Source organism: Neodiprion lecontei, chromosome 2 (genome assembly GCF_021901455.1).
Source record: "Neodiprion lecontei isolate iyNeoLeco1 chromosome 2, iyNeoLeco1.1, whole genome shotgun sequence".
Taxonomy (NCBI): domain Eukaryota; kingdom Metazoa; phylum Arthropoda; class Insecta; order Hymenoptera; family Diprionidae; genus Neodiprion; species Neodiprion lecontei.
This window is the reverse complement of record NC_060261.1, coordinates 18,815,214-18,825,064: the sequence shown is the minus strand read 5'-3', so window position 1 is coordinate 18,825,064 and position 9,851 is coordinate 18,815,214. Positions and strand designations below refer to the sequence as shown.

At 37.0% G+C, this 9,851-nt stretch overlaps 1 protein-coding gene across 5 annotated transcripts in view; it reads right to left on the bottom strand.

Moving 5' to 3' along the window:
- Positions 1-1,583: 1,583 nt before the first annotated feature.
- LOC107222126 overlaps positions 1,584-9,851 on the bottom strand; it is a 53,772-nt gene continuing 45,504 nt past the window's right edge. For 4 of the 5 annotated variants that reach the window (XM_046730910.1, XM_046730907.1, XM_046730908.1 and 1 more), the window contains exons 2-6: positions 8,251-8,468; positions 7,760-7,932; positions 6,545-6,798; positions 5,028-5,422; positions 1,584-4,582 (exon numbers count right to left, since the gene is read on the bottom strand). In XM_046730910.1, the coding sequence (XP_046586866.1) occupies positions 4,364-4,582; positions 5,028-5,422; positions 6,545-6,798; positions 7,760-7,932; positions 8,251-8,325 (1,116 nt within the window). In that variant the 5' untranslated portion in view covers positions 8,326-8,468 and the 3' untranslated portion in view covers positions 1,584-4,363. The remainder of the gene's footprint in view (positions 4,583-5,027; positions 5,423-6,544; positions 6,799-7,759; positions 7,933-8,250; positions 8,469-9,851) is intronic. The other variant, XM_046730909.1, reaches the window with a different exon arrangement.

The following is a 9,851-nucleotide window of genomic DNA, read 5'->3' as shown; positions in this document are numbered from 1 at the left end:
TGTTTTTTGTTACGCTGAAACCCTTACCCCACCCCCCTTAATGTGAGCCTGATCAGATAGTATGGTAACATGGTGTGGGACCTCATCACTGCTTGATTGAAATCTCCATTCAGATGGTTGTGTGTGACCTACGTAGTTATTGTGCTATGTGCCTGTAATTTATTGGGCGGACGAGACACTAGAGTGTTGTGTCGTTGATTGAATTATCAGTCTAGGTGCACCGGTTGCGATACCACATTGTCAGAGAGCTGTCCGAAGCAAGCCGCTTACGGAGAGAGGACTGTACTCACCCCTTCCCGAGAGGTTGGGGCTCTGTAACGCGTGGGGCTTTTGCCATCCGGGAAGCTTCCACTTTCTTGCCTGTGACCTCACCCACAAGAACGAGTAGTCCGGTTTCACAGCGCACTTTTGTATTGCAGCACTATCGCGAGGACTGTTTTCTACACGCACGAGGCGAATCAATCAATCAATCAATCGATATTTAATATTTTCCACGACAATATTGGACAACGTCGAATTATCTGTCTCAAACAAGTTCAAAAAATACGAAAGTAAAAATGTCAAACAGGAGAAGTCAAAATTATCACTTTAGAAAATCAAATACAATCAACAAACCTTAAATTAATCAAAACAAACCAACAGTATTCATAGCAAGAGAAATACAGAAACAATTCGTACAAATAGTAATAAAAAATAAAAATTACAGTGCTGTAAAGGAGAGAAAAACATGGTAAAAGTATAGAGACGTAGGTCAGGTTACAGAAAAAAAATAAAATAAATAAAACTAAAAATCAAATATATTGAAAAACAAAATAAAAAAAAAAAATAATATATAACTACACAACTAAAAATTCAAATTAAGGTTAAGGTCCGTTCCGTACATTAAGTAAAAGAGCTCTCTCACAGTCAGATAAGCGAATCATCATTCCAACTGCGATAGATTAAGTTATAAATTAAATTTCTGACTTCTCATAGTTTATTCACCCTTTTTGCATTTGGATTTTAATTAACTTCGTTCAACAAATTTACTGTTATCTACTAGCCTGCTCAGTCTTTTTACTTTACCTCGTGAGGATCTTTACGCCTCAGAAACTTATTGTTTGGCTTTCGTTTGGCCGTAAAATTGCCGTGTTTCTCTAAAAACAATCTAAATTCAATTGGTTATTCGTTTCTGGATTTCTCTTTGTAATATAACAATTTTCAGTTGGGAATAATTAAGAATTTCACTGCCTCCCTCCATAAATTACGGTGCTGGGAGTTGAAAGAATGCCACCAATAGTAACACACGAATAGATTTTGTATTATTACATACAATATATCTACGTACTCTAAATCGTAGAAAAAAGTTGATTCTATTAGTTGCTTCTCAATTCGTGGTTTAATTCGTTTCCATTATTTTCTTTGTTTTTGTTTCTTTGATAAATATAAAAATCATTACAATTTTTGTAACATGCAACTACACTAAATCGTATTGGTAATGGTAACGACATTATATTCAGGTTTAACACTGTAAAACGTTGTTATAATGTTAGTAATTGTTATATAGTAATAATGATGTTTGTAATAATAATCACAATGCGAAATATGTTTTATTACATTCTTTATCTTTTTTCTTCAAGTGGTTAGTGAACATAACTTTAATTATGTAGGCCTTTCTCAAAAATAATAAAAGTGTAAGCTTCTGTCGTTACATTTTGTTAACTCTCGCATGCGGTCGCACAGCGCCTGACTGACGTTATACATATATCATATAATCTCGTAAATATTTTGCCGACATAAACAATTTTAATATTTTAACGTGTATTATAATAATATTTCAATTTATAACTAATTATCACTGGCATTTTTTTCTCTCTTCCTATTCAATACGTCGATATATTTCTTCAACATTCTTATTTTTATTTTCACATTGTTGCGAAAATTTGTTTGCAATTTTCTATTCGACATTATCATCACACGGACCAGCCATGGTAATAATACGTAATTTACAAATTGAATCTCATTTTTGAATACAGTCAGGGCATAAGTGTAATATTCAGTTTTACTGAACCCATAATTCAATTAAGTTGTTGACTTTTACCAAACTACTGTTTGATAAAAGTAGTTTGTCACTTTGTCACAAATCATCACTCTGCCAGAGTCATATGGAAATCAAATGTAAATGTAAGACAAAAATCGAAACGCGCAGCCAAATAAATTGTACAGTGATGAACGGTTAAAAAAAAGGCACAAATTATATCTGTACGAATGAATAACCGATATCTCAAATAATTAATCTAACAAGATTGTCGAACATAATTATTGCTGGTTCTTCTGACGATATATCTTACAATAAGTAACAGACTTGGTAGACATACAACATTTCTGTAAATCAATATAAAATTATCAAACGTTTATAATTTGTTGTGGTGTTGAATAATAAGAACAATGCTTCTGAGAGTCTTGTCTTCTCAAGATTTTACATTTTCGAATAAGTTCATGGTACTCTGACATGCCTGCATTTTTAACAATCTTTTTCATCAGTCAAAAAAGCATCACCCTTAGAAGCATATTATACTTATTACAGCACAGTTATAAATTGTATAAATAGAGATACAATGTGATTTATGTTGAATGTTTTTTTCCGAACACCTACATGGAAAGTTCGATTTTCAAACTCTGTGAAGCGTGCATGATTAAGTGTCTCATTTCCACGCAGTGTGGTAAAACGACATTCCCGCATTTTATAGACTACGAGTTCTTTTGACGCATGCTCACTGTTGGATAACTCAATTTTACGCAACGTGTCATCGATCGAGCTATCTGACAGTAATTTTACGTGCTGTCAGCGGGACCTTCGTTGTTTCTCAAACCAAATTTTCCTTCTCCGGTGTTAGAAAAAACGCGTGGAAAGGCGATGCCTGACTAGTGTCCTTAAATACTCAAGAACTTGTGCTAAGAAAATTCTACCGAAAATATGCTGAGAATTCAACCTCAAACAGAGCATGTTGAAGAGCACTATGAGGATTCAAAGCAGTTAAAAGTGCGTTGTTATTTCCAAGAGTCGTCGAATATTTGAATGATATTTATATTGTTTTAAATAGTGATGACGGTTTATTCAAAAAAAATGTCTATGAAAGTGTCAACCAAGTCTGAAAAATAAGATGCAAATGAAGGATTACTGTAGTTTTTACGATTTACAAACATCGTATTATTAATACTAACATTAAAATAGACAATAAATGCATCCAAGCAATCAAACCTATTTCTTCGAAAAGAATTGTTGAAAAGTGACTAAGAACGTGAATTAATGAGTACATTTTAAATACTCATAAATCCTCAGTAAATGCTCAGAATGTAAAAGGCTCGAGCAAATTCTCTAGCATATGCTCGTGTTCCAACAAATTCTCCAAGCATTCAAACTTTGTCGAATAGTGTATTCGATTCATGCGATCGTAGCACTCAACTTCGTCTCGTGCCGTTAAATTGCCTGTAAATTCCACATTCATCGGAAATCGCTCACTTTCCATACTTGCAACACAACAATACTATTTTGGTTTCATGATTATCTTTCATTTCACATAGCTTTCCTATGTTTACCACTTGTTTCACAACACACTACAGAATAATGATGTTAGTTAATCTACTGTCAATAGTAAAAATTTGAACACAACTTTGCGTAAAACAACATCTCTAATATAGAGAATAAACTAAATATATTTACACGCACACATCAATATAAATATATACATAATTATATCTCTATACGTGCGTAAAATTGTTGACAAATATATTATATGTATATATATATATAACAAAGTTATATAAATAGCAATTTATGTATTACGCAGTTTCGGAGTCGTTCGATCTCATGACATTGGGTCCATGACATCAAATTACTCGAGAGCTGAATATTTTTCATCGTATTACTCTAATCCCTGGCGAATAAAATGACTGGCAAGTTCTAGACGAGAATCTCAAAAGCACAAAAGAAAAACTTTTAGTTTATTCCTGAAGTAGAAAAAATATAGCCAATCTTACATCAACTCGTCGTCAGAATAAATTTTTTTTTTCTTGTATCGTTACGGTTCGAAAATGCGTAAATGCAAACGAACGCTGCTTCGTTATAGCACACAGTAAATATAATACTGCACTACAGCCGGGCCCCAAGCATTGATGCATTTTGCTTGAGTCTCTCCTACATCAAACAATCAAGAACCTCAATATCATCATTCACCTACGTATACCGTAATACGTATACCCTGTACAGGTGCTCGTAGAAGTTACAGATATACGAGGTTGAGCATAATTTGCGTGCATAGGAAAGGTGTCAGCTTCGAATACCATCATTTATTTTTCTCCTCCCGACAGAGGTTAAGCTGGTTCAGTCAAAGACACAGGCGAGTACTCTGACGAGACAATTGCCCAAACTCGCGCATGCCCGTTGCCCCTGACTCGCGCATTCTTTCTTACGATTCTTCCTGTTTTCTTCCCGCTCGCTCTTGCCATTCTTCTGCTTTTTTAATTTCCGATGTACAGAGGTGGATGACCCTCTTGGAACACTGCATAGCCTCGACAATGGGCCTGTGGTGGCATCTTGCTGCTGTAATCAAAAACGAAAACAATGATGCAAAATGAAATTTGAGGAAATTTATCATCACTCGATCGTTAACCTATGCGTGAACATAAACGAATCATCCGTTATACAGGATGCAAATGCTGAAGAAATGCTTGGCGGGTCCGCTTACGGAAAATCCGACAGTCTCAACTTTTTCCTCCTTCGAACCTTACAACTTTTGTCTGCAACATTTTTGACTCACACTTTTGGTTTTCGAGATGTTTGACTGGATTGATTAAAATCAGACACGCTGTATAGACCGGAGCTGAATTCTTTCTCCTACTGAAGATTTAAATGAAGACGTGTCCTTTTTTCCAACAACTGGATAATATTTTCAATATGACATATTGCTCGATAATTTTTGTCTCCATTATTCAACAAATCTAATTTTCTTCCTGGTTAAAATCTACTGAGTCAAGATTTTATTCACCTGTTGCTGTAATCGATCATGGTGGTGGCCCAATATCTTCGACACAATGAAGGCAGATTCCTTGCTGGTTAATACTCCGCTGGCCATCGGACCCTCAATGAATTCCTTATCAGTCATTAGTGTGTATCTAACGCTAAACCAGATCTCGTCAGTTAGCATGGTTCTTTTGCCGCACGGTGTCGGTTCGATGCCGCGTCTTCGGCATTCGGAGGCTGCCCATCGGTCTAGAGCAGTAAAGAGCACCCCTTCCTGTTTCAATTCCAAGCTATCGCGTCCTGCTATGTCCGCAACTTCGTCTCGTGCTAATTCTTCAAAACGTTCCTGACGAAAAACCGTCAATGGGTCCGAGTCTATCAGCGTCATGCAAGCACCAAGGAGGGAAACACAGGCCATGGCTATGAAAGAAGGCACGAAAAAGAAGTTATGAAAACTATGTCCCTTTGAAGCACCAGTAACGTATATTTTTCTGTTTACACGTGTGATATTTGTTTCTTCTTGTATTTTTACGTTCACGTTTTTGTGAAGGAATAATTCCCTGGCGGATTTCACCCCCCTGATATTACACTGAAGTTACACTGATTGTGAGATGACATTTCGATTACACTCAGATTTCACGGTGTAGTTAAGAATTTTGTACGCTGTATTTTGACTGTCATTGTCTTAAAAGCATACCAAAGACCCATCGAAAAATTACTGAAATAAAAATCTTCTATACATAATAAACAGCATTCGTTTATTTTTAATTATTAAGTATTGATAATTTAAAATAAATTTAAAAAAAAAGTGACGTGACTTGTACCCGGGCCATCAGCGTGCTAGCCGCCGACTTTCCTCACTGCACCACGCTCGCTTGCTCGCCAGGTCATAAATGTCAAAGCCATATCTAATGAAAAAGGAGTCTCCGAAACTAAGGCTTATTGAACGAAATGCCGTTATCTCCCTTCAATAATCAGTATCTGAGACCCATCAAACTCCCTCGTTAGTCAAATTCGTAAGTATTGAAGTTATAATTTGGAGACCGCCAGTGAAAGAAATCAGTAACATTTTGGCGATACCAGAGTCCACTGAAGAAACTCTAACTACACGAAGGAGCCGAATCCGCCAGGGTTATGGCAAAATACATATCAATTACTTACGGCACTCGAATCACACTAAATTGTAATTATGATACGATCTAGCGGGTTGGATCCGCAATTTCAAATGTTAACATTTCAAAGAGCGATCCGAAATTAGAAACCAGAAAACACTCCGTAAATGAATTTTTATTTAATCTTTCTCTTAATATTGCAATTTCGTTCGGCCATATATCTGCTATTAAGGGTTTAAAAAGTTTGGAAATTTGGATCTTTTATAAGCGTCGAATAATAATGGGTGCCTGAAAATTGGACCGTCAAAACCAAAGTGAGAGACTTACTAGTTACAGGCTTATGTAAAACAAATAAATACAGTACTTTGCAGCGTGCGTTTTGCGTTACTACGCACTTCGATATAGTTTGAGTACGGAGTTTATCACTCACCGATTTCTCCAGCCTCGTCGCCTGGCGCTGGAGGTGCTGAGGGAGTTTCCGGTTTGCTTATGGATGAAGCCATGCTTCCGGCATAGAGGCTCAAGCCCTGGAGAACCTCAAGGACGTTAGAAGAAGTGAGATTAGCTTCCAGATATTTAACCGCCAGTCGGGCTAACTGAGGGCAGAGGTACTGGTGGGCAATGTCAAGAGTAGCTCGAGCTGTCGTCACCGATTGGAAGTTCACTGGCTCATCGTGGAGGTGCCTGTTTTGCAGAGGAAAAATAAATCAGATATTATTAGTCCAAATTCATTCTGCGACACATTTTATTTGGGGTTGTGAAACGTGGTTTCGTAATCAATTCCATGCTAATCCCATGATAGCATCAGATGTGATATAATATCCTACCTTTTCAATGAGTTTGTGGTTAATTGACAAACTCTAACTTCAAATAAATCTGGAATATGTAATTTCCGACCGATATATCAATGTCTCTGCGTTCTAATCTGTTTATTTAATGTTTTTTATACATAACTGTAAGATAACATCTTAAGATGGTGCCTTGAAAATTGAATGACAATATTATTTTGAAATCTTAAATTTTTTGTATAACAAAAACTGTGCCTTCTTTATTATCCTGTAGTTTCCTAACTGATAACTTTAATTCAACATATATTTGCAAAACTTTTGGTATATTGAGTACTGTTTAACTTCTTATCCCGCAAAACTTTTTTTGGTTAGAGATAAGGAAATAATTCGATATGATGTCACGTACAGCCGCAGCGTCATTCTATGGTTAGGTATTACTTAGTCGATCAAGACTTGTCACTGCAATGGAAATGCAAACAACTTGTATGTTTATCGTTTACGATTTATTGATGATATGACGTCACTGACAATGCAGTGATCAAAACGATAATCTAAAAGTAGGCGATCACGCCTAGTAGTCCAACCAAAAGACCGGTCATTGCCGGTATTGAAAATCTTCCGCAATCATTCAATTTTTTACATGCTGCCCGCTTTCGAAAACCATTTTGTAAATTCAAGAAATGCTACGCACTATCATGCGAATTTAGTAAAGTACACACTCTAACCACTGGCAGTGTCTGTGAAAATCTGATTCCCGGTATACGCGTACGATTTCTCTTCAAAATCAACAACAACGTCGACTTCTTTTCAGTATTATTCGCGACTTGGTCTGGGAAAATGGGGTTATAAAGTCTCACCTGAGAAGGTGATCGAAAGCTCGCTTTTCAACGTGTTCCAGACGCACCGTTGGAGGTGGAGTACTTGGCGGTGGTGCTAAAGGACCGAGCAGCATTGCCCGGAACCACTCTGATCGTTCAGCGAGTCGTTGCCGTTCTACACAGTAACGCCAAGTGTCTCTGTGCGGCCCGACCTTAAAAGATAATAAACACAGGAGCAACGAATTAGAATTAAATAAATCTCCTTTCAGACTTTTTATAAGTATAATTTTTAATTTTCAGAGTGTCCCAATTATTGTCAAAATGTTATCATTTAAGGAGCTCTGGAGACGTTGGATAGGGTAGGAAATATCTGGAAAAAATTGAAATGCTGCCTAGAGTTGAAGTAAAAGTATAAAAAATCGCATTCCAGATCCAAGAGGGTGAGGGTCAGACCCTAATCGAATTAACGGGGAAAGCCCCATAGATATAAGTAGTACCAAATTGCCATGTGACTTTTTCCAGTTTCTTACCTCGAGCATCACCATATTGTCTTGATCATTTGTAGCCATAACTCCCACATCAGAAATCAGCGGAATTTCGGCCATGCTGTCAGATTTGTTGGCAAGATTCTTCGGGAGCTGAATCAAGAGGGGATGCGACTTTCCACTCGTTCTTCGCTGTCGCAAACCCTCCCGAATTTTTTCTCGCGGTCGTTCCGGCCTACTTCGAGCACATTGTCCGTTGTCCCCTGTAAAAAAAAAAGAACCGGAATAGTAATGGTGCTTTAGGGAACAAAAATATTTTCCTTTCCTTCATCGTACAAATTAGTTTCATCATTCGGTCGACATACCATTGGTCGATAAATACAATGAAAAATGGTATATTGTAACTTCGGTCTTTTGTGAAAAGACTGTTGCCTCCTAGTTGCGCACGGTTCTTTATATAACAAGAGTATGTTACGCGTTTTTTTACAAAACGCAAATTGAGGTTAGAGTCACGTAATGTCATTTGATCACGACAAAGCATGCGCGTAGTACAGAAAAGACCACATTTGACTTCTAGGACTTAAAGAGTGCTATTTCCAGCACTCTGCGCATGCGCATGCGCAGACTGACTCGACCTTCATAAAAACGGGTACTTTACGGAAAACATACATGAAAAAATGCTCGGAAAATGCTCACGTTATATATAAAAGATATGAATGGATTTCAGAGTCGCGGGAAGTATCGCTTAGCTTGCTCAGCTGATAGTTCGGTCAACTGATTTACACAGTTGAATGGGAGTTGTCATCGAGGCCTTACGGCTGTATTGGCAATTGGCGGTAGGTGTATCGTTACACACAGGTATGATTGTAACCTTGTAAAATTGTTGTTATCAATCATCAAATTGGTATCAATAAATCAATAGTTTTTCCATATGCACTGTGTATCCTACATGTTCCACAGGTTTTTCAGGTAAATTTATTTGCGATTACAAGGTGCGCAAACTTGTCCGAGTTGATGACATCATGTCACATACATTTGGGGCATTGTCGCCGATATCCCGAGCTCTGCATCGATCATGGAGGATTAGTGCCGAGCAAGTAAACGCGAGCTTCGTTTAAAATTTGCGATTTATTTCCGATCGATGACAATGATCGAATGTTCACCAGCTCTGTATCATGCCGGAGAAAAATGAAAATTGTCTGATAATCAATTGGATAAAATTGCTCTCAGATCAGGATTTATACGATTATTAACAAATTGGGTAAACGATTGCTATAAAATTAGAATTTCCGACTTCAAAATTCTGGTTGATATTCGAAATTCGTGTGATTTTATGATGTGTGATACGATTTATTTTTCAATTTACTGCGAGTGGTTTGGTTCCATCAAAAAAATAGGCTGCATCTGAGTCAAAAATTTCAGCTTCGTTTAGAAATGGCAATTCAAAAATACGATCTCATAAGTTAATATATATATACAGCAACGAGTCATTGCAATAATTGGCATTGCAGTAAGAGCGATGTTAACGTTCAATATTTTTACACACCAGCTTTTGAGGTCTCTGATTATGAATCTGTACTCGAAATTCGAAAATTCAAAATGCTGATCCCAATATGGTGGACGCAAATCCAAAAAGCTATTTAATT